We start from the raw sequence: 24,297 nt of genomic DNA, 5'->3' as shown, positions 1-24,297 counted from the left end.
GATAACCGTCCCCTGTGCCTTTCACCATTGTACCTCTTTCATAAACTGCACACTTCACGGGCTGCGATTGCGCTCTGCGCTCATCGTAGCACGCAGCTGAACTCAGCCGCTTATACTATTAAACTCTCTGTTGTGGAACTGTGGAGAAGTGCTGGTGCAAGGTGCTGCCGTCATCTTGAAATTGGTAATATGCCCATATTCCGATCAAAGCCACAACAATCATAACAACGATAAGACTCGTAGACGCGCTTCCCCTGCTCATTCGCGGTGGCTGCAGGCCCGCAAGCAAACACAAATAGCCCATTGGAAAATGTGAAACTAGTGAAAGTAACAGGATTTAATACAATGGTACGAACACAACCTGCCGCTCCTCGTAAATGGCTTGTGCTTTACTGGCTCGAGCAAGTACTAGGACGCACCGCGTTCGCAGAGCATTCCTTCACATTCTCCGGCTTGCACCTGCGCAGTTTAGTTTCTCCCTTGACTCTTCCAACAATATATTCATCTGCCATGATGCGTGCTTCTAAAGTGTGTCCTATGTCTTCAAACGTGTCAGTTGCATCTTGCCCTGAGAGTGCCACCACATAGCACATGCACGCAAAAGTCCCCATGCTCTTGTGGATGTAAAATGTCCAAGCCCCTCACAGAGAGGCTACACGGGGGAGTGGCCAGGGATTCATCGACTGAAAATGGGAAGGGAAGGTGGGCCCTGATTCGTCTAGAGCAATCAGCAAGAACTATGATTAAGTAAGGTCAGCAGAGACATATGAGTGTGCAGTAAGACACCTAGAACGTGGAGACGGTTTCAATGAGGATGTTTCATTGCGAATACCTGCAACTTCGAGAATGACGTGGGAGCCTCCTGGGTGGAGCTTAAGGAATTTGGTAAGATCATAAACAAGGCCATGGAAGACACACCAGCAGCTCTGTGCATCTGTGTGCTTCTTGATTTCCTCCCAAGAAAACTCAGGCAGCTTGAGCAGCTCTTCCATGATGAGGAGTAGCGGGTTGGGGAGGGTGGCTTCGGGCTTCTTTGTTTTGCGGGACTTTGTTTCACTCGACGCCGTCAGCGCCTGGGCAACGTTGAAAACAAACACGGAAAAAAAATATTCACAAAGAAGCATGCAGACAGAAAACAACAAATTAAGGGACAGCCTTGAGCGACATGCTGCCTCTGAAGCTGGAGGAGGTCATTACGGGAGCCGCCGCCACGCTCTCAGCAGGGTCCTGTTGCTTCGGCGCAGGGCAGCAAGTTGTCTCTGCCTAGAAATAGAACAAATTATCAAGTACTAAGTGGATGACAACTAACTAAATGCATGGATTAGTTCCTTTAATAGGATCAATATGCATCTAGAGAAGGAATGTGGACTTCGGCTCTGAAGACATTTTGGTGAGGCGTCTCCTGCAGAGTAGCTGCAGCCCTTACATCACGAAGAGCATACCATTCTGTATAGAAAGAGACGCGCTTACTTGACAATAACCGTAGCGACAGTCACGTCTGAGAACGATTGTTGAGAGGGTCTCATGTTGTCCGAGCGAAAACCCACAAATCACCCAGGCATATTGACGCGGTCCTTTGCTCCATGCTGTTGTGCGGCCGTAACCCAGGGGGTTGCTGTTCTTCTAAGTGTCCGTAACTGTGTAGCGCTCAAGTAGTATACTCCAGAGTCCTTCCCTGTAGTCCTTTCCAGGTTGAGTGCTGCTTGCGCACCAGTTGAGGTCCCTTCCGTGGCCGATGGCATTTCGGGCACTGTAATCCTTTCTCCGGTGAGCGCCTGTTGTGCAGCAGCTGAGGAGCCCCTCCTGGCAGATGACAGTTCGGGCTTTAGTGGTGGGCTAAAACAGCTTCCGTACGAAGACAACCACGGACTGCTAGACTCGCAAGACCAACAGTGAACGTTCTGGTCCTCTTATAAACCTGCAAGAATACAAAAGCATAGGGGCCTTACGAGGCCCTCAAGCACTTATATGCACCTGTGTCAGCTGCCAAATCCCAAAGATATACTGTAGCGGCAAGCGAAGAGACGATAATGGGCACACGGCAGCGAAAAGGCAAGGCTGTGGGGGCAAACGGGAAGGGTGAATCTTCTGGCGGTCCTAAGGACCTCCAACAGCACTTGCACCGGCGTGGCACAGCATCTGAAGACACAGGAGTTAGTAAAGGCACACCGGCCGCTGAAGACCGAATGGCTTCTCGCAACATTCAATCTAACAGTCGCAAAGGTCTCCAGAACGAGAAAGGACAGAACACCAAGGATACTTTTTCGAAGGCTGCAGCACTTGCTGAGTCAGATAATGATGATAGCGTAAATTTGTGAGCTATCATATTGGTGTCGGTTTCGTCCCGAGTCAGCAGTTCGCACCACCTCGGGGCAGAGCCCAAGCTTCGGGAAAAAGTTTAGTTCCGATTGCTTAATTGAGTTAATCATGCACACCCAGCTTCTGCCAGTGCTGGTTTGTAGGTTCTTTCCTCTTTTGTGTGGCTCACGTGATTTACTGTTCCGTGTCGCATTCGTGTCCTCTTCAGGTTGGGGTCGGGTGGACACACGCTTAATGAAGCGGGTGATCAGGAAAGAGTAAGGAAAGAGAGAGAACGGAGACGCACTAAAAAGGAAGTGAGGCTTGACGTACCCATTTACTCATTCTTCGATACTGCTGTGTTGCTAGTGCTTGCGCTGCTGCCACATTGTGCGTGGACGAAGAGCATGTGCACAGTATCAAGACGAGACAGACCACAAACACAGTTGGGGAATAGGCAGGCGGCTGCTTTATTTGGAGCGCGTTTGCCGTAAGGCAGATTTTTTTTCCACCAGAAGCTACGTGCGTGCTCAGAAGACCAGCTGTATTTGCTGCATATGTGGCTGTTACGTTAGGATCGCAGCCGGAACAGAGATATGCACGCCAAGCAGAAGAAAGCGTTCAAAGGGTCTCTTTTCTCTGAGTTTTTCCAGGGCGTTTCTGGCAGGGATATTAAGTCTCGGGTTGCCTCTTGGCTGGTGTACATCATAGTACTTTCTGCTATCGTCGGTAGGGCTGAAAAACTGGCTGATGCGCCTGCATGAAAGATGGTTATCGCAGTGACTGCTCCTTCGATCATTTGTTCTTGTGCTGAGCGATACAATATTTGGGCGATGAGGACTGACGTGAAAGAAAAAGGGGGGAAAATGTCGCAGACGAGGCATGCTCCTGGATATTTACCGTATTAGGTATGGCGCAGTGCGTGATGGTTTGCTGTGTGGCGGACATGCCAGGCATTTTCGTGTTAAGAGCGCTGGAAGAATACTATGGCATGGACGGCGATGTGAGCGGAGAACAGCGACTGCACTACCTCAGTGTTCTGGGTTTGGAAGATGGAGCGTCAGAAAGCGACATTAGAAGATCATACAGGACTCTCTCTGTTCGGTGGTGCGTAATGCTAGTGCACTCCCCATCATGAGGGTAGTCGCTGCGTAAATTACTAGAGTAATGTGATTTGCTTGCTGTGAACAAGGTTTTTGCACTTCGCAGTGTAGGCGGACACAGCGCGTATTAGTGGAATTGTATATAGGTCATCACCTGTTTGTGATGCCGGGAACAGTTAATGTGATAAGAGGGCGTATGAACGATCTGCAGGCATCCTGACCGCTACCCAAACTGCGGTGCTAACTGCCAACAACGGTTTCAGGAGATTGCAGCTGCGTACGAATATCTGATGAGAAAACAGAGAAAGTCGAGCGTAGATGACGAAGCAGGGGAGCGGGGAGAAAGCGCAGAAGGCGAAGAATATGCCAACGTGAAGGTCACTTCCCAGGGGATAGTTGATTTCACCAACCTAGGACCTAACGACGTGTTTCCCCCGACCTCTGACACGAAGAACGTGTGGTCTATCATGGTGAGCTTAAGTGCGTGGCATAAGTGTGCTGTAAGTGAAACGAGCGAATGAACGGAGACTTGGTCTTGCTTTTTTATCGGCGTCACCATCTGCACATGGGAAGCAGGGTCTGCACAACTCCTTTTGACTCGTTTACTTCAAGGACAGTGCAGCAAGGGTTTCAAGGCGCTTCGAGCTGAAGAATGCTATCTCTTCTCTGCACTACGTGTATAATTTCGTTTTTCAGGTTCATCAAGACAAGGATGACTGGAGCCAGTCTGTCTACGAGATGTGGCAGGAATCTTGTGAGCATCCGATGTTTGCTGTATCCCCGTTTGGTGTTTTTGTGGCATGATAAGGCGAAGACGTAGAGTTGCTCAGGCCGCCAAGTGCAGGTAGAAGTAGCCGTGGCCCCATGAGGATAGAAGGGCCCATCTAAACAGTGCACCTGTGAAGTTTTTATCTGACCGGCCGCTCGCGGGACAAAGGTCAATCGCCCTTCTATCAGTGGTGCCTTCACTTCATGAATGCGCTGGCGCAACAAGTGACATCTGTCGTGATTTTAATTTGGAATGCATACGATCTGTTTCGCATCAGCACGGGCGCTGGGCAAGTATGTTAAATTTGGCGTCATCTCTGTCCGGGGAAGGAAAGGCAAAGACGCCTTGAAAAAGCTACCTATCAACGTCAAGTGCGTACATTTGTGCATGCGCTTTCGTCGTAGCTTGTGTGCACATGCTGTCAGTTCGAGGCTACTACGAGAGAAGAGGGGGTTTGGGCAACCAGCTCTGATGGCAGCTGCATGTGTACTCCTTTGATTGCTCTCAGAATATTCCCAGCGATTTTGCTTCTGACCGCCGGCATGCACCCTGAGGTGCGTCTGGCGACAAGAACAGCCTTTACGCGCCTTTTTAGAATAGTAGCCGGATCCGGCGTTGGCGGCTTAGCAGGAACGAAAGACGGCAAAAAAGTCGACGATGCACGAACGAGAACAGTCATTCAGTGCATGTGTTTTTTTCAGCAATATCCTAATATCTCACGCCCTTCTGTGGAGTCACTGAACCGCTTCATCGCCGACGCCTTCCCTTCCAGCCTTGATGTTGTTGATAGTGGTAGGGAAACCTGCAACTCACTGACACAACGCAATATGTTACGCTGCTCTCCTGGGTCAAAGGCTGCGGCAAATGCTCAGCGGTCTGATGAGAGCTACAACACGCCTTGATAAGCAGACAAGAAAACACTTGGTTGCTGACCTATTCTATATAAATATACGTCGAAACGTGCCGGGATCTCGCGGATGCGGATACATCGTGCTTGGGAGGAGCTTTTCTCGCCGTTTCCCGCCTATTGAACGAAACAATTTCGGAGAAGCTGCGTTCCCTATCAGTTGCCTGCGTGCCTCTTGGCAACTACGGACTATCATTGCGAAATTTGTGCTTTTTGCCTCAGCTCGGCTGCTCAAGTCTTGGCTGTCGTCATCGGCTTCTTCCCAGCCGCTTGCTGCGCAATATAAAGCGGTAATCATCCCTTCTGCTGCCTCAGCAAGCAAGCCTTCACTCCTAGTGAAGCATGCGGCGTTTGCAAACAAGCATCTGTTCAATTTTTGTTTTCTTTCTAACATACGTTCCATCCTGACAAGCGAAAAGGAAGAGCTGATTAATGTTATCGAAAACCCGCCAACGTGGGTTAGGCAACTGCCTCCCAACAGTGCGTCAGCCAAGGCGCTGAAACTCCCTGTACACAGGGAGAAGCTACGCGAACAAGACCTCACGTCTAGCTCGAACATCCTGCTTTTTGCTGACGAAGGCAGAGGCATTTCCCGGATTCAATCCACTTTGCATACTGTCCGGTCAAAGCTTCTCAACCCGTCTACTGCTCTGGCTCTGGCTTTGGATCGTTTCAAAGAGGTAGGCGCAGGAAAAAAAGCCAAGCGATTTAGCGGTCTGTGCGGGCGTTTCGTTTGAGCGTTTCTGACTCCTCTTTTTTTCATGCATTTTGGCGCGTCAGTAAATTGAAGGTGGCCTCTGTGCAGCGGAGTCAAGATAGAAATCGCCGATTTTTATTTTCCCGTTTCTTGTGTTTTCTGGTTGTATCATGTGTCCTTCAGAGCATTCAACCTTTTCTCTTTCAGCAAAATAGCGCCAGTCTCTGCAAAGGTTCTCTGCAGAGACGGGTGTTTTGCCTGGTTGCCATAGAAGCCGAGGAAGGGATTGCCGGCGGGCAGTCAAGCCAAGCACCAAAAACCCTTGATCTTGCTCGCATTAAGAGCCTCTTGAACATCTCTAAGCAGAAGTACCTTGAAGGTCAGTTTGCTGGCGCCTGAAGACCTAGGACCTTCAAGCGCTCTTGCTGCGCTTGAAGTGCAGTAAAGCGAGAGCACGAGGTTCCTTTGTGTTGAGCCAAAGGCTGCAGAAATGTCAATGTTGTTTTAAAAGGGAGATGAGTTGCTGTACAGTTCTCCAGGCTTCATCAGCTCCGAGTGTTGATCTACATGATATGGCCTTGTCTTACCTTCATTCTCTTACTCAGACAATCCTCAGAAAAATTTGGAAAAAGTATGGGAACGCGCTGTGCAGAAGGCCAAAGAGTATGAAAAAACACATTTCTACAGAGGGGCAAGTGAGGAGGTGGAATCAAGCATGGACACGAAGGAGCCTGATGATCTGCACATCGAGCAGCCAGACGACATAGAAGAGGAAATAATTCACGTTCAAGTCGTGAGTACTCCTCAGAGTTGGTCGGATGCTAGCTCTTTCTGGGAGCAGAGGCCCTCTGACGTCGCCAGAGATGTCTCTGTGTGCATATCGTCGCATCTAAATGCCAGTGACTAAGTAGCTGAGTTGCCATGTCTAGGCAAATTTCGGTCTTTTGCCTCAGGTTCGACTGTCCGTAGGGAAACCTACAGCAGTGCCGTCACTACCTGGCCTGCCGAAAGACACTATGTTTAACAGGCTTAGGTATGAAGAGCTTGATGATTCCCCCGTCTTCTTATTGGATTTGGAAGGCTCTCGCATCGCTCCGCTGCCTGCGCTCTTTGTGGGAGAAAGTGGGGCATCAGCAGATAGCGCGGAGGGCCTGTATTCCCGCCTTTACCAAACGCTTGATGAATTACAGAGCTCCCCGGATGACGATGATGAAGACTCCCGGATTTCCTTCTCTGAGCTACCACAGTACTGCGCAGGACAAGAATTCGCAAGGCGGTGTCTTCCAAGTGAACAACGGCCATGGTGGTCTTTTTTTCAATCAGGAGGATGGGGCATCCAGGTACCGGCTTTCTTTGGAGCGCTTGCCCATGTAGCATTATTGACCTGCCATCTTTTGCTGTTTCGCGATTCCGAATTAGCGGCCTTTTTTGTCCTCAGATTGGATTACTGATAACTGTCGGAGCGTTGGTGTTCTTTGTTTGGAGCAGAATAACCGCTGAGGTGATTTGCACAGCTCTTTGCACGCAGCTTTCTGGTTCCCTTGTTTTTCTTGAAAGGGCGTATCTCAGCATTGCGCAAAATAACTTGTTTTAGTTGCGTGGTGGGTACGGACCGTACGGGTAACACATTGTCTTTAATGAAAGCTTGTATGATCCTTTTTCGCTTTCGCAGAAGTTTCTCTGCGGCATGCTGCTCTTCTCCCTCGGCGTTGGTGCCTGGTCCACTGTCCAGCCCTTCATCGCCTCAATGTTTGGTGGCAAATAATATGAAGAACGCAGGAGCATAACTTACAACATACTTGTCAGTGCATTTTTGTTGCTGCAGCAAGCTGCACTGCCTGCTGGTTCAGCAGTTAGTGTTAAGATGTATCGCGAGGATGCATGCAGCTTCGTGCTTCATGTCACGATAGACCGCGAATAGACTATAGCAATCTGCATGCGGTATAATGAATACCTTATGACTCTGCGCGTAAGCACGGACTCATGGCAGCGCTCAGCTGGAAAACCGAAGATAACCGTGACATTTATTTTTCTATACAGTGTCGTAGACTGTAAACAAGAGAAATCCCCTTGTTACTCTAGATCTCGGGTGAGAGCTGAAAAGAGAGTTGCCGAATTGATAATGCCTGTTGGATGTAATGAGATTAAGAAACAGGGTGGACTCACTTTTTCCTGGCCGGCTAGAGAACAGATAGGTCACAGGCATGTCCTAGTGGTGAGACGTCTCACGTTGTTGTAGTGCAGCTTATCCACCGGGAGACTGCACGGGCTCGCCAGGTAAGAGTCCACAAAAGTGCGCAGTTTTCCAACTCATAAGGTGCACTACAGTTTTGAACGTCTCAATGGTAGGCAGGCGAGAGCGGTATGAACGAGGACAGAGCTATCGTTGGCTGAGAGGTTGTTGTTGGCTGCTTCGGGACGAACTGTAGAGTGCTTCTACGATGTCTACCAGCAGCAGCATTAACTTACTAAGCTTCGTCGACTCCTCAAACAAATAGGGAAGATTCGTCGAAGAGCATCAATTAAGTACAGCTAAGAGCAACATGAGAACTGCGTTTCAGCGTTGGGTCGAAGGTTTCAACGTTGCTCTGCTACTTGCCCCTAGTCAAGCGGGGATAATAAACGAGAGTACCTCAGTTTTCCACACTCAAGTCTTGGAGATGCTGTTCTATCAGGAAAGGGTTACTATGCCGCGATGGGCGCAGGCAAAACTAATTGATAGTAGCCTGTAAACCAGCGTCGCTGGGGCCAACGCGCTGCATGATCTACGCAGAAGCAACCCGCCATCGGAGATAATTAAACCGCTAATATGCTACAAAAGGTATTTTGGGTGACGTGGAGTAAATCTGAACATATCGGAGTCGGCTAAAGAGCTGCCTACTCTCCGTGTGCGTCCGTGGGGACCGGTGGCCTCATGAGACACACCCACTGTGCCTTGGGCAAGTAGACGTAGAAAAACGACAAAAACGACGTCTGAATCTGTGAGACTTTCTAAACAAAATTTGTGCAGCTGTTAAGAGTGCTTTTTCCCCAAGGAAAGGCAAATTTTGCTGTGCAGACATGAGTGAATGCTAGGAGTAGATGAGGCGCGACGCCACGGTGGGAACAGACTGCCCCCCACGCGTCTCACTTTGGGCGATGTTACCGCAACGAAAAGTCCTTTTCCCCCTATTTTTTAATTTTCACAACGGAGCGCAGACTAAGCTTTTTTTTAGCATTTGCCTTGTTTGTAGCAACTGGCAGTTTTCGGTGGCACAACGTCCCTGCTGACCCTCCGGAGCGTTTCGGCGGTGGTTGTTCCTCAACAAGAGTGACGGATGCAGACGCTCTTTCCTTACGATAAGAGTATCCTACACCAATCCTTTACAATAGGGCTTTTCTTTGTTTGTTTTTGGCAGAACCGAGAGGTCAACGTCCAAACCAGTTCGTTTCAGCTGTCTGCTGGACAGCGTTTGTGCCCTTGGGTGCCTCCAATGCTACAAGAGCGAGATCTGCTTAGCTCCCTCACTCATTGACATGCTGAGAATTACCTGAGAGAAATTTATGGAGAATACCCAGCAGTATTATGCCTAATAGTCTCCACGCTGTGCCTTCACCGTCAAGTTCCGTGCAGAAAGAAGCACTCACGCTGCACGCCTTCTTCAGTGGATTCCAGAGAAGACGTCTGCAGGAGCAATGAGAGACATCTGCAGCTCAACACATGACGAATGCCCGGCTCAGGCATCCAAATTCGGAAATGAGCCCTACTTCCCCACACGGCTGAGTGGTAAGTATCTGGCTCCCTTGCACAAGGAGTCCGAGCCCCCCGCGTGCTCGAAAGAAAATCGAACAAACACCTTACCCTTGCCTCAGACAGTTCTGCATATTGGTCGTCCCAACAATCCAGTATGCAACAAAAACAACGAAAGAACGCAGCAGGGAGCTGACTTAAGTTCAAGGAGATGCCACCGCAGTGAGTTGCGGGTCCATTCCTGCATTGAAAGCTACGCAATACGCAGAGGCTGCCCATGTAGTACTTTTGCCAGATTCTACAGCTAGCACAACTTGGCATAGGCCGAAGTAGCATTTGTGCTGTGGGGTTTTACTACAGACGCAAGCTGTGCCGCTGCTTCTGAAAAGAAAATGGAACTGTTCCCCACCGAGAGGATTTCGTCCGTAGACAATTCTCAGACACCCTCTAATAGGCATGCTGGAATCCAGGGAGTTCAAGCTGATCGCCAGAGTGAAACAGGGGGGTCCATTAGAGGAGGGTTACTAGCAGGGAAACCATTGAAGTCTATGGACGGAAGGCAGCGCCTCACGCAGCACGCAGCTGGCGTACGGAACCCTTTAATGAGCAGCAAGAGTAGTAAACGACGTTTGCACTTAAGTTTGACGTCGTCTGGTAAAGAGATCCAGAGGATATGCGGGTCTGTTCGTTGCCGTTTTTCTTCAATGGGAGTGTCCCACCAGATTGCAGGGGCAAGAAAACAGAGCCCAATCCACCGAATCAGGAAAAAAATGCTCCCACATATGTGGCAGAATCTACAAGTTACGAGGTCGCGGATTAAATGTTTGCTTCGACCTCCTGAAGTTTCAATGGGTGAGAAGGCCAGGGCACTGCGACCTCGAGTGAAGGCAGCGGGAAAGGGTTTAGAGCGCTACCGTGCTCTCGCTTTGCATACCACCTCATGTATTTTGCGCGGGAAAATAACACGGAAGTTCCTGCTGAGTGAGAGAAAGGATAATGAGCGTCGACGTCAGCTTTACTGCACTTTTATTGAGAGAAGGCAGCGAGCACCGGAACCAGTCCAAGATGGCGTCCCTCGCATTCCATCGACACCTCCTGTACACCCACAACTGCAGCGTCCTGGACGCAAACAGCCGATGACACAAGAGAGTGTCCCATCTGTGCAGCTGTGTGCTTTTCACAAGGCTGTACACCGTTGTGTAGGTGGCAAGGCATCACATTGTCGTGGAGTGTCTGAGCAGAGCTTGTCAGCATCAGGAGGGCATTCGATAGAAACTGCACTGCAGCATAACCTTCTCTTCCAGCAATTTTCCTGCCACGCCGCAGAGAAAGCTGATGCTTTACCAGAGAGCGGCTGCTGTACACAGAAGGACGCATCGCCAAGAGTTGCCCATCAAGGATTGTCGTCACTTCCAAACCCCCGTACGCCCGAAGTTAATGTAGAGGAAAGCTCCATAGCCGGCGCAGAGAAGCCCGACCCCGTTCATATCAGTCCTACCAACGAGTTCAAGCAAGTCTTAAAAACATGGAAGTCCAAGGAACTCCAAGCTGCAGCTTATAGGAAAAAGGGCCCTATGGAGCAGATACAAGGCGTGAAAGGGACCGGCAACTCCAATGGACACGTGAATAAATCAGGCCACGCAGGCAACCTCCAGCGAGCAGCAGATGAGCCACAGGCAATAGAAGGCAATAAGCCAAGAGCAACGAACAAACCTAAACCACCAGCAGCGGCAGAAGCGACTATAGAGTTAACCCCAAATGCGGCTTCAAAATCTGTATCACAGGCAGCCTTTGCAGAACCATCAGAAGCAACACCAGCGGATGTGTTGGCAGCAGAACCTGGGGGACAAAGCCTTCAGAACTCCCGGACCAGTGACTATCGTGAGACTATCGGGCTGAAGGAGGCTGTTCCTCGTAAGCCGGAGTCATTACAAAGCACGACAGTGCTGCAAAAGCTGGGTACAAACCCATTTGAAGCAACTGAGCATAGTAATCGCCAAACCAGCGGGGATGAGTCAGCTACAAACGCTGAAGTGGCAGACAATGATAATAGAAAAGCTAATGGAGCCGTAAGCATTATGTTGGAAGGCAAAGAGACCCTAACAGCTTGTAAGAGACTCTGCGAAGAAGAATACGGTGAAGGACACTTGAGGAAGCTAGAGCGAGAGCAAGGGGCATCAAAGGTGTTGCTTACAAGCGGCATTGGCGAAGAGGCGCAGCATAAAACCAGTGCAACCGACAGTCTTGTCGAGGTGCTCCCTACGAAGTGGGAAATTTTCACTCTGTTTCTTGGTTCCCTATTCATATACGTGTTGATATTTCTCTGCACGCGAGAGGTTTCGCATGCGATATTGCTGCTCTTCTGCTGCCTCTTTGGGCTTAGGATCCGCATGGAAGGTAGCGGCAGCAGCAGCGGAGGCAGCTACACTGCTCTGTGGCTGCTAGTGCTGCAGCTTCTTGTGCTTGTGGCCATGTGCATTATTAGCCTTGTGAAGCAAACAGCCAACGCAGGAGAACTGCTAAAGCAGCTTGAGAATAATAGACTCTATGAAGCCGATATTCGCATCAGTAAGTTCTCAGAAGTCGTTCCTTCCCTCTGCGCAGCTTACTGTTGCGCGGGTTCTCACGCACGAAAAATGAGGAAAAGTGCTTCGCTGATTCGCGCCAGAAAACCCTTCAGTTGCAAAGACAGTGTTCGGCAGCACATGCTTAGCGTAGGTACTGTGCTTTGCTTGTGATTGCAGCTGGAACTTTGTTGTTTGTGTCGCTGTTGTTCTTGGGTTTCCTCGTGGGTTTTCTCGCGCTCGGGTACTTGGGTTTTGGTAGCTTCTATAGCTTCGTTTTCCAACCGATAGAGATTTGCGTCTTCTCGGCCACAAATTTGAGAAACTTCAACATTGGGGTGCAATTTGCAGTCGCGATGTGTTTGTTCTGTCTGGGGGGATACGGCAAATGCGCCGGTCTTATGATATTTCTGGCTCTTGCACTTGTTTGTGGGCGACTGCTCATTAATTTGCCTTTTGGCTCTTGTCTTCGACTACTTGAAGCAAGGGACAAGAAGGGGCATAGCCGCCTCTTCCTCGTGAGCTCCGGCATTCAGCTGGTGGCACTTGTGGGGGCACTTGCTGTTATCTGTTCGGTGAAACACCCTACAGTGAAGACCCAGCAGAAACGACCTGCCAAGGTGGCATTGGCAATGTCTCTCGTTGCAATTTTCCTGGACTTCATGCTCCTTTGCGCACAAATTGCTGCATACAAATTTTCCAAATTGGCCGACACACCTGGTCAACGCGCCGCCGTCGTCATAGCCGGAGGTGATTCCGACGAGCCTGCTGCTCAGTTATGCATTGTCGGCCGTCTCAATGTCCATTATGACGTCGAATGCGCCACTTACGAGAGCACGTAAGCTCACATGCGATGCTGAATGAAACGCAGCCGCCACCCTCACCTTTTCCCAACAAGTAAGAGACGTACCCCGACATTCAGCTTGAGACGTGTATGTTAATTTGGCTTCAAAGTGTCCCCTTGTTTATGCGAAAGAGGAAGAGAGGAGGTGCGATCAAGTTCCATTTAGTTTGCCGCCTTTATGGTTGCTTTACTTTGGTTCTGAAAGACTCGCAGTGGCTCTATAAGCCGAAAATAACTTTTTAATTTTCCCACTGAAAATGGAATTCACAAATTTCGATAATAATTTTTATCTCTGTGAAGTTTTCTTGTCGAAGTGAAACCTTCCGCGAAGGATCTGCGACCGCGACTCGAACCAGTGCGCGACATTGCCGATGAGGCCACGACAGTCGGCCGCCGCCCTTGAGCGCTGACCATTGATACATAATCTTCGTTTCACATTTATATGATTCATCATTCATTTAAATGAGTTTGAGTTACACATACAAGTCTTTGGAGGGACTGGCCACACTTGTCATCTTGCTGGTGAATGTGGCTGTATGGGGGCCCTCTCGGTGTCCAGCTGAACCAGTTATTGTTGCTTCCTCCTCTCTATCTCGTCTTTCCATATTGCCCCTTATCTTTCATTCCTTTTTTGATATATAAACGGAGCGCTGGGCTTTTTATTGCCTGCCTTGGCAAGAGGCGAGCAGGGCCCCAGTGCCTCTCCCTTTTCGGCAGAGGGTTCAGCCAGTCTGATGTCTACGGGAGATCTTCACTCTTCCTTGCTACTGAAGTGTGCGTGCACGTAAATCACTTTTTATGACTGTATACGTTACTGTTTTCACAACCATTGGTACGGGGCGACGGGCAAGCACATGAAGTGACCCTGATGCTCTACCTCTTTGCCGTAGACTTTTCACTAATCGCATGACGAAGTCTGTTGTTGCCTTTCTAACAGTCCTAAGTCCCTGACTCCTCCTGATTTCCTCACGGTTTTTACTATGCATTAAGCCTGTACAGTAGTTGAGAAAACATTTACGGGAACAACGACTCCGTTTTGTCCTTCCCTTTCTATGTGCCGAGCTTCATGTTGTCCCCCGTGTTCCCTGTTTCAGGTACTCCTACTACCTTGTCGTGCAACGCTACTCTGGGAAAACCCTCTGGTGTTTGTTGCTTGGCACTATAAAAACTCCGCTGCCGAAGGCTCTGCGCCAGCAGCAAAAGCAGCGGCGCAAACTGCAGGAGATATGTTTTTCGCCTTCTGCCACTGCTGCAGCTCCAACTGAGCCGCAGAAACTCAATCTCGAGGCCACAGTTCTTCTCTCCCTGCATTCGAAAGCCTTTGCTAGAGAAGCCAGTCGAGCGCTGGATGCCGTGGAAGTTCGGCGGTTGCAGACTCTGGCACGTACAGCGTAAATTTTAGCCGTCTAGGGTGCCTTACCAGTGTTTGTCCTCCCACAGATATCCATTATATTCTGAGATGCGGGATATGCGGGAAGCGTCTGGGGCTGCGTTTGACTGCTTGCGCGCTGCAGGTGCTTGCAGCATTCGGTTCAACTGAATTGAGTGCTGGGCTTTCAACCCCTGTCAAGCTCCATCAGCAGCAGGCCCACAGGCACTCTGCAGCATTCAGCCAAAGCGGCTATCTAGACAGTGAGATGTCTCATGGCCTCGTCACTGCAAGCCACTCCCCCTCCCTGCGCAGTTTGTCTCCACACAAGGAGGCAGCATACGACGCTGAGCCTAGTTGTAGGAAGTGCTCAGACAAAAACGCCAACTTTTCGCTACCGATGGATCAGCGGCGCTCTTCTGGAGCTTCCATGAGGGGACCCTCCACAAGGGACTCCGAAAATTGTAGCGCCCGACAGCGGAGGCCATCAGAGTCTCTTCATTTACAGGAAAACAGGAGCAGGAAGAACAACAGCTGCAAGCTTAAGACCGCCCGCAGCTGCCACCGTAGCAAGAGCAACAAAGGAGCAAGAGCACACAGCAAGCGGCAAAACAGTGAAGCCGTAAAGGAAGAGGATCACGAGAGAAAAGCTGTTGCCCCTGCAGATGATCAGACCATAAGAGCGAACGAGCCTCCTTCTAAAGTTGCAACAACTTCAGCAGATGTAGATGCAGCAATGCCGTCAAAGTCAGCGAACCCCTTTGATGAGGAAAAAGAGGAAGCTGTAGCTCTGTCGCCTCTGCCTGCTGTTGCACATGAAGAAGGCAGCAGAGACAACATGCAGCTTGATGGTTGTGGTCAGCAAAGCTCCTCGCCAGTAACGGCACCAGTGGCTTCCGCAGAAAAAGTGGCGGCTGTTGATACTATTGACTGCGAGGCGGCGCTACTGCACAATCTGTCAGAGGTGCTGGAGCAGCTCCAGATAGAGCACCCTCAGCTGCTAGAAAGTGTACCATATTTCGCCACAAAGCTGCAGAAAGAGGGGGCACCAAGAGCGCTGGGCGAGCTTCTGGAGCAGATGCCTAGCAACAAGAAAGCGCTCCTGGCGACGTACCACAGCTGCACAGAAGCGGGAAAAGACTTGACTACCGACTGGCAGCTCACTGAACTCATGAAACTCCTGCGAGACGCCGAAAATCTACAGAAGCATGGAGATGGGACAAAGGGACTGCAAGTACAGGATCAACAACTGCAGCACGAGCAGCAGCAGGAGGAACAAAACGTACTGCAGGCAGAGCCACAGCTGCAGCAACTACAACAGGAGAAGCAGCAAGAGGAGGTGCCACTGCAGGAACAGCAGCAACAAGTGCAGCAGCACGAGGAAAGTACAGCACTGCAAGAAAAGCACAAGCAAAGGCTGCATGGACAGGAGCAGCAGCAAGAGCCGATGCAGCTATTTGAACAAGGCCAGCAGCTGCAGCAGCAGGATCAAAAGGTTCTACGGGAACAACATCAACACCTGCTGCAGAAGGAGGAACAAAAGATACTACAGGAACAGCAGCAGCAACAGGAGCAGGAGATGCACGTACGATTGGCAGAGGAGCAGGAGCAGATGCAGCTGCAGGAAATGCAGCAACAGAACGAACAGCAGCAGCAGCCTCAGCAGCAGGAATTACAGTGCACGCAACAGGGGCAACAGCTACAGCAGGCACAGCAGCTGCAGCCGGTACACCAGCAACAGTGGCAAGAGGAAAATCAGCTTCATCAGAACCAGCTGCACGAGGAACAGCAGAAATCGCAACACGAATATCGACAGCAGCAGCCGCAGGAGGAGGCACTAGGTCGAGTGCAACAGGAGGAACTGGAGCAACACTTGCAAGAAATTAAATGGGCGAAGCAACAGCTGCAGCTGCTGCAACAGAACGAGCAGGGTGAGTTCCAGACATTGCAACAGCAGAGAGAGCAGCAGATGCAGCATGAAAGGCAGCAAACTCTTGAGGAGAAGCAACAACAGCAGGAATTGCAGCAAATGCAACAGGAAGATTTGCTGCATCAACAGCAAACACAGCGGCCTTCGCAAGAAGAGGAACAGCAGCAAAGGCAGCAGAAACACGAGGAATGTGGCACTATTAGCCCTGCTCAAGATGAGGGGACAGCAGCACCGCCTGTGCCTGCTGCTAAAGAAGCTGAGGACGATGCAGTTGGGTCTTGGAGCCCTGTCGAAGCAGCCACTCAAGGAGAAGCAGTAGCAACACCCGCGGAAGCAAAGCCTTTATCTGAAGACCAAACGGTCAAAACAGCCCTTACCATAGGAGCAGCAGATGCATCAGATGCGGCAGGCGCAGCAGCGGCAGGGGTAACAGAGGTAGAGGTAGGAGTAGCAGCTATGGCAGGTGATGCTGCTGCATTTTCCTCTGGACACCCAAGGCCTTCTGCTACGGGAGGGACAGGACCCCTAGCCGACGAGGTGCCTCAAGGGCTCAGCTATTCTCCTGATTCCGCCGCCGAAGCATCAACAGCAGGGTGTGCCATCCCGCTACCTCCCTTTCAAGACTCTGTTGACCTTCTGACACCGCTGGAGAGTAGAGGGTCCCTTGGAGGAGCTTTGGGATGCCCACTGATTGCAGAGGATGAGGCGGAAGCGATTCAGGAGAGGCTCTTACGTGACGTTGCGCAGCAGCAGCGGTCTGCCGCTGGCACCGGTAGTAACAGCAGCATGGTGTTTTTCCCACATGGAGCTTTCGACAGCTTTTTGCCGGAAGGGGATCCAGGCACAAAGGCACAGTGCGACGCGGCATCCGAAGGAGAGGCAGAGACTGTCTTCTCCGTCTTTCTCACAAGACAAAGACAGCAAAAACAGGCCCATGCAGCGAGGAGTGCGTCAGCTTCTCCCACCGTTCCGCTCTGCATCTGTGACATGGATATGCTTTCATATTCTCTTCCAGCTAGCTCTTCACGGTATAATCAACAGCTCTCTGATCAACAGCAGCAAACGCGAGTCCCTTTTGAAGAGGTCTGCAACCCTTCCATGCTGCCCACCTTAGAACCATTAGACTTAAGGTACCCATCTGTCGGGCCCATCTCGGAGGCACCTCTCTCCTCTAGGGGTGTCTTGTCGAGTGAAGGGCCTTCCGTACAGTCAACCAGGACATCCGCAGGAAGCAGCATGGCTGGGCCTCTTACTGCGAGGGAAACGCCCTTAGTGAGGTCCCCCACGTGGTTAATATCACAGCAAGCTGAAGGCCCACAGACCATGCTATTACAGCGACGCCGCGGCGGAGTCTCGGAAAGTATTGAGGAGCGCTCCCATGCAGCAGTGGCAGCAGCAGCAGGAAGTGCTCGCGCGTTTTTGAGGGCTGCCGAAGCAACTAGGTACCGAAGCAGCAACAGCCAGGGACGCTTTAGCGACACACTCGATGGACAAATCTCACCCGAGTCTTTAGGCCTTGTCAGCAGCTCAGTGACTCCAAAGACGTACTCCTTCCACTCCTTCAGAACAAACCCATACGCGACTGAGAGCATTTCGAGAGCAGCAGCTCAAACAGCAGCAGGACGACCAGAGGCGACAACTTCACACGAAGAACTGCCTTTTTTGAGCGGGCCTCCCGTCTCTGGCGTCAAAGAGGTCACGGGAGACTTCCGGGCTACCCGAGGACAGCCCTTGCCCCAGATCCCGGAAGTGCAGTCTAGTCGAACTGTCTCGAGCTACCATGAGACTGCCAATATAGAAAATTCTGGTCCCTCTCAATACCCATTGACTCCTATGGATCCCAACAGCTACCATCCTCTTTACCAGAGGTCCCAATTCCAAGAATCCATAGAAGGCGGATCTAGAGGAAAGCATATACCCAGGAGAGGACTTATGCACAGAGGCAGAAACAGCAGCAGCAGCCAAACAATTGTGGGCCGTACTTCGATTGATGAGGGGCTTGCGGTGGGGCGACGCATACGGACCAGCAGTTTGCAAGTTGAAAACAATACGCGGGGGTTTACACCCCGCATCCTACCTATACAGCCGGCGTCTTTCACACCTGAGAAAGCTACGGTAGCCGAGTCAGCAGTTGACATGAGTAGAAAACCAAGTGCTTCTCGCCAGCATCAGCGGCCTCTCAGACGTGACCAGGAAACACAGGCCCTAATGGGTGGGCGGAGTTCCCCCCCATCAGAAGAAGAGAAACTAAAGGGTCGGGAGCTGCAAGAGCGATTTGAGCGCCTAACAGAAATGGAAAAACAGCAACAACAGCAGCAAGAGATGCTGCAAAAACAGCAAGACGAGCTTTCACCCATGAAGGGCGAAGCCCCCAGGGCGTTGAATGGTGACCGAGCCCTGGCAGGCAGCAGAAACAATAGTCCGCAGCGGTGCAAGAAACAGCAGCAGCCTTTGCTACAGCAGCAGTCTTCGATGGGACTGAACACTTCTGAGCAGCTTAGTCGCATGCCTTCTGCATTACTAGGGGCACAGTGCTCGAGCATTTCTCCTTCACAGCTCTCCGCATCTCCACTGGAAGAGCCCCTAGGAAACACTCCTTCTATGCGTAGCAGCCATTCTCTGAGGAGCCTTTATCAGCAGCGGCAGCCACAGTCACAGTTGCATGAGTTGCAGCATCAGCTGGATGTGCAACAGCAGCACAACATTAGAGAACGAGAGAGGCGGGAAGAGGCAGAGCTGGAATCTCTGATGGAACGCGAACGACAGGGTTCTAGGCGTCGTCAGGAGCGGCAGCAGCAGCTGGCGTTCTTGCAGCAGCAACAGCAAATATTCCTTTCCGAGTACCGACGGGACAGACAGCGGAGGCGCTTGAATTCGAGCAATGATAGGGGTCTTGACCGCTCGGAAGGCGTGCCTATCCAGCAGTTGCTAGAGGGTGCAGCGTTACCTGAAAATAAGTCAACAGCAGCAGCACAAAACGAACACCAAGGTAGCCGAGCGCAAGTCCGCATGCAGAGGTCTGAGGAAACCTCAACAGACTCTGCGCGTGAAGGCACCAAGAACCTTCCGAAACACAGCACAGTCAGTTCAGGGATATTTGGAGTTCACACTGAGGACGACTTACGGGATCCAGGTCTGGTGGAAACTGAAGCAAGAGAGAAAGAGTGTACAGAGGCGGCTGCTGCGGTAGCAGGCATAGCACCTGCTAGTGCTGCTCAGTCAACGGCTACTCAGCAGGAAGTAGGCGCAGATTTCCACCGCCAAGTTTTCGGCATGCCGGATGGAATTCCTTTTGGGGCGTCCTCTGGATTTTGTGGGGACAAAGCAAGAAGCGACGTCTCCTCAATTCGCTACGAGGCAACTTCAGTGCAAACAAGGGAGGATGCTTATACAATTCAGAAAGATCTTGCCATCCAGCAGCCGCAGCTTCTTCGGATGGCTGCAGCAAGCACAGCAGCAACAGCGGAAACATTAGAGGAGGCACCCAAAGAAAAAACAGCTGATGTTGCGGTGGAAACCGACTTTTCAGTCGAGACCCCACTATCTGACATATTTGGTCTCGAAAGGGAAAGGATTGATGACGGCGAAAACGAAGAGCCAGCGCAGCATCAATTGCAGCAACCGCAGCAGCGGAGCAACAAGAAAACCTTACCAGTTACTGTTGAAAGATCGCAAGAAGGCTCGGAGATCTTCGCTCTCCCGCTTGAGGCCCAGCGGCAGCAGCAGGAATGGGACGAAGACACATTAGCAGCTGCAGAAGGCCGACAGCAGATAGCAGCGGCGGCAGCAGCAGCCTCTGCTGCCGCGGCTGCAGCTCGCGCAGCAGTGGCAACGGCTACAGCAGCTGAGGCCCAAATAGTAAACACAAAACAGGGCGAGGAAGTCCTTGAAATCGATGTCTTGTCTCCTGAGCTGAATGGACCGATAGAATCACTCGAATATGCAAATGAGGCATCGGATGCTCCACCTTACCGCACCGGCAGCCCTTCGGCCCCTCAAAATCGCAGCAACAGAGCAGCAAGCTGCAGCAGCGGCAGAGTGCGTGCTGGTGTCAGAGAAGAATTGAAGGAGATAAATAAGACGAAATGCAATTTCAACCAAGTGACTGGTGGAGCAGAAGCTGACGAGGAGAGAAAGGATGAAAAAGCGCCTCGCCGCCGTCGCAGGAGCTCAGCTGAGACCGGTTGTAGGGGCCCACACTCAGCAGCTGGTGTGGACTCAGCATATCAACATCCAGGGCAGCAGGAAGCGTATACGGACCTCGGCGAATTCACGCAGAAGGGTGTTGAGGTCCTGAGCACCCACCTGAAGAGGGATCGACATGAGGGACGACACTTTTCTGCTGCCGCGCCGACACTTCCATCAGCCCACGGCATATCCTTTCCGTGGTGTGCAGAAGGCTCTCTAGAGGGGGACGGGCACCGGTATGCCCCTCAATTCGTTGAAAGATATTACATGAAGGAGCGTAGAGGTAGTGATGCAGGGATCGACGGATCATCGGGCGCCGCTCACTGGTCCTCCGCTGGGTCAGGAACCTGGGGGCACTCCAAAGGGTGTCAAACCCGCGGCTCCAGGAGCCTCAGCAGAAGAAGAGGGGCAAGGCTTGATTTTTCAGGGGCCCCCGCAGCGGCCAAGGCTTTTGCTGCCAAGGTGAAGGACAGACTGAAACCCTTCTTATCCAGACAAGAGACCAAGGGATCCCCAGGGGATCCCGTAGACGCATTGGGCGAGAGGCCGCAGCATCTTTATTCTGGTGTGACACATCGGAGGAGCTATGGTGCTACCCCGTCAGAACCTGCTGCTAGCACCTCCGTGGCAGGTGTTGCTGCAGCTTCGGCAACAATGCCGCCGACATCAGATTTTAACCTTTCTGAGCTGCCGATGCTAATGCGAGCGCAGCAGCAAAGAGAAGCCAATCGGAAAAGAGCCCAGCAGAGAAGTGCAGAAAGACACCGCACACCAGACGGAGGAATCTCTCACGACAGAACAAGCAGCAAACCATCACAAGTTGCAACAAGAACACTGCATAATCTGCAATATTGACAACGGCACCAGCTGTGGCACAGAAAGCTGGAATGCTGCATGCGCTGTTTCGGCTTGCGGGCAAGGCCATCCTTTCCTTGCTCGATTCAGCGTACTCCACTGTATTTGCTTTGCGATCAGGTTGTTATTTGTTTCTTTAACGTATGCGCCAAGAGGCTCCAGGAGTCTTGTCCTAAGAAGGGCGAGCAATGTGCAGACACAATGTGACACCTACAGTCAAAACGTGTATACAATGTAACTATAAACGCATTGCACTTAAAAAACATTCATGTTCATCGTTACACCCGCACCACGGATGGGCACGTCGCATTTATGCAAAACGGTGCTTTCGGAGGCACAAACCCTCTCCTAAAAACAATTTTTTAAAGGATAAAAGCGGTGCAACAAACCTAGAGTTTGCCGCTCCGCCTCTAATCAACTGTCTTAGCAAAAAGAGAGCCAAAGAATAGCAGCCGTGCTTGACAGCCGCAAAGACTAGTCTGCTCAACTAGGGGCCCCTAAAATACCGCGACGATCAGACGTGGACGTGCCTCTGGCTAGTGCTGTAGAAGTGTGGTGCTCACAGTACCACAAAGCACGCCATTCCAACCGCATCAACTAGAAGGGACCCCGGCCGCTGTAAAAGTGGCTCCTTAGCTCTATGCAGGCGAGACCTGTCAGCTCTATCGAAGAGAAGCCTTCTCTTATACTGACAAGTACTCAGAACCCAGGCAATGTGTGTCTACAATTCCCTGCAAAAAGTCATGCAAGGCACCACAGAGGGCTCTGCGGGACCAAATGGGCATGCTGTAAAGGCTGCCTCAGAGCTAAAAAATGTTTCGTAGTGCTCTCTGAATTTAGGGCCCTGTGGGCCGTTGCAGTAGCTCCAAAATGTTCGCGCGCCCCAAAAGGGGAGGTAGCAACACAGCACCGTCCATGTTCCGAAAAACATAGCCTGTTGCTCCTTAACTTTGCATCTTGGCTTTCATGCAAGAGCACAGCGCTCTTGGTGGCCTCTACATGCGAAATGAGAATCTACCACAAGCGATTAATCCCTTCTACTTGTTCACACCCCCACTAATTCCTGCCAAGCATTCATTTCTTGAGCCTTTTATTCCTTCGTGGCACTACCTTCGTGATCCTGTTTGCGTTATTCTGTCGTATTTCTCTGCACTTTTTTCTTGTCCATTTAGCTACATTTGGGTCTCTGAGCATCTCCTGAAGCACAGAAGAAGCCCCTCCCCTCCCTCTCGGTCCCTTGTTGGCCGTACCAGCGGCCTGCGATTCGAGGCCTCCCCCGACTCCGCGGAGGCCTCCTCCCACAACACGAGCTACTCCCATGTATGCAGCATGGATAGGAAAGCCACTGCTGTTGCCTTTCTGCTTCACCATGGGCACCACGGGCTCCCTGTTACGGCCACTGAACGTCTTGCTGTTTGCATGCGCCCAGAGCTGCAGAGCTTTCAGCTCCCTCTGCATCTGTGGGGATACTTCCGTTAGGGGCATGTTGAACCACTGCCGCAGTTGCTGCTTTTCTGCAACTCGACGCCTCTCTTTTTCCGCTTTTTGCAGCACAGATATGTCCGTACAGATCAGAGAGGCATCACTCACAGGCCTCTTCTGCTGCATTGCAACCGAAGCCATAGAAAGAGGCAAGCCACCTGCAGCCACTGCTTCCGCTACTTTCCTGTCGTCCCTTTCGCCAGGTACATTCAGTGTGTTGCTGCTGCTGCTCAGCGGTACACATTCCCTAGCAGGTTCAACAGGTTGCAAGCTGACGACTCCAGGTGCTGCTGTTGTATCCAGGAAGACCCTGTCTTCCACTGATGGACCACTTGGCTTGTTGAGTGGCTTAAGTAGGGGTGTGGGGGCTTGCCGACCCAGAGAAAGGTGACTGAAGGCAGGAGGAAGAGAATTTCCTACTGTTTCTGCTGGCTGTGCTAAACTGCCGCTCTTCTGCTCATCTGCGCCCTGAACAGATAAGGGGACTTGAGGAGGGCTGTACGAAGAGGCCTTGGGTAAAGACGTGCTGTGCAAAAGGCTAAGGGATATTCTAGGGGTTGCAAGAGCCACGGGACGAAGCAGCTGCACTTTGTTTTTGCTGCTGATGCTGTTGCTGTCTCCTGTGCTTCTGTTTCTGTCGCTGCTGTTACGATTCCAGTTACCGCTGGGCGCGCTACTGATACTGTTTTCCTTTGAAGAGGCACTGCTTTCTTTGCTGTCATGAGGTAAATCCTTGAAACTTGTTCTGTTTCCCCTCAGTTTGCTGCTGCGGCTGTTACCGGCAACCACTGTAGTTGTGTCGTTGCAGCCAGAGGCAGCATCCTGGATCCCTTTTGCGCCACGCGTTCTTCGGCCGTCACTGACGCTGTTGCTGCTCTCATTGCTGTTACTGCCACCATCACAGCTGCTAGTGATAATGCAGCTGATTTCACTCTCAGCCCCGCCCTCGGTACGAGCTTGACCTTCCGTGGCCTTCCCCGCCGCGGTGTTTCGACCCATCCGCGTCTAATGTATCGGCCCAGATAGTAGCAAAAGTTCCAAGGGAAAATGATGCTTTAGAAAAAATGGGGCAGAAAACGAAAGAATAGGGGTTGCTACGGACCACAGGAGACACGCAAGGACAGCACGGGGCACAAACACCAAAGCGCCTTCGGCAGTTCCTTTAGCATGCGACTCTTGTACTGTCACATATGAAACTCACACGGAATGAAAAAACAAGCGGAAAAGAGGAAAAAACTAAACTGTGTTGAACACTGGGCACCGAGAAGGGCCCCCACATGCGAGCACTAACAAGTATGCCACAGGTAGAATATGGTGCCCTTTGAGCCTGTTTGCGTATATTGTGAAGGCTCAGCTAGAGGAGAATAAAACAGTACACATAACTAGCCATTTTTTGCCTGAGCGAATCAGAGAGTCTACAAAAACGTTTCTTCCTGGAACGTAGGTATTTGAGGCAAGAGGGCGTGTTCAATCCCCAGCCCTGAGCTGCTTTGATCTGCCCTTGCACTCACGTCCCGTTTTATAATTTTCGAATGATTTATGTAATTTCCTGGTAGAAGCA

General features: G+C 51.2%; 5 protein-coding genes across 5 annotated transcripts; 3 read left to right on the top strand and 2 right to left on the bottom strand.

Moving 5' to 3' along the window:
* Positions 1-389: 389 nt before the first annotated feature.
* Positions 390-1,445, bottom strand: ENH_00082030 (cytochrome b5, putative; the record flags this gene model as incomplete). Its single annotated transcript, XM_013582996.1, has 4 exons — positions 390-568; positions 833-1,073; positions 1,198-1,263; positions 1,443-1,445. 4 exons carry the CDS (start codon positions 1,443-1,445, stop codon positions 390-392), a joined length of 489 nt encoding a protein of 162 aa, XP_013438450.1.
* A 585-nt stretch (positions 1,446-2,030) lies between these two features.
* On the top strand, positions 2,031-5,814 carry ENH_00082020 (DnaJ domain-containing protein, putative; the record flags this gene model as incomplete). The annotated part of the gene is made up of 10 exons (XM_013582995.1): positions 2,031-2,314; positions 2,528-2,615; positions 2,874-3,027; positions 3,207-3,405; positions 3,613-3,871; positions 4,098-4,155; positions 4,448-4,541; positions 4,679-4,724; positions 4,872-4,962; positions 5,222-5,814. The coding sequence occupies 10 exons, from the start codon at positions 2,031-2,033 to the stop codon at positions 5,812-5,814; spliced, it is 1,866 nt and encodes a 621-aa protein (XP_013438449.1).
* A 4,394-nt stretch (positions 5,815-10,208) lies between these two features.
* On the top strand, positions 10,209-12,242 carry ENH_00082010 (hypothetical protein, conserved; the record flags this gene model as incomplete). Its single annotated transcript, XM_013582994.1, has 1 exon — positions 10,209-12,242. The coding sequence occupies one exon, from the start codon at positions 10,209-10,211 to the stop codon at positions 12,240-12,242; it is 2,034 nt and encodes a 677-aa protein (XP_013438448.1).
* A 182-nt stretch (positions 12,243-12,424) lies between these two features.
* Positions 12,425-21,254, top strand: ENH_00082000 (hypothetical protein, conserved; the record flags this gene model as incomplete). The annotated part of the gene is made up of 3 exons (XM_013582993.1): positions 12,425-12,906; positions 14,007-14,271; positions 14,427-21,254. The coding sequence occupies 3 exons, from the start codon at positions 12,425-12,427 to the stop codon at positions 21,252-21,254; spliced, it is 7,575 nt and encodes a 2,524-aa protein (XP_013438447.1).
* A 1,074-nt stretch (positions 21,255-22,328) lies between these two features.
* Positions 22,329-23,735, bottom strand: ENH_00081990 (hypothetical protein, conserved; the record flags this gene model as incomplete). Its single annotated transcript, XM_013582992.1, has 1 exon — positions 22,329-23,735. One exon carries the CDS (start codon positions 23,733-23,735, stop codon positions 22,329-22,331), a length of 1,407 nt encoding a protein of 468 aa, XP_013438446.1.
* Positions 23,736-24,297: the final 562 nt, after the last annotated feature.

Source organism: Eimeria necatrix, genomic scaffold, assembly GCF_000499385.1.
Source record: "Eimeria necatrix Houghton genomic scaffold, Enh_scaff8, whole genome shotgun sequence".
Classification (NCBI taxonomy): Eukaryota; Apicomplexa; class Conoidasida; order Eucoccidiorida; family Eimeriidae; genus Eimeria; species Eimeria necatrix.
The sequence above is the reverse complement of the archived record's forward strand: the minus strand, read 5'-3'. Positions and strand labels throughout refer to the sequence as shown.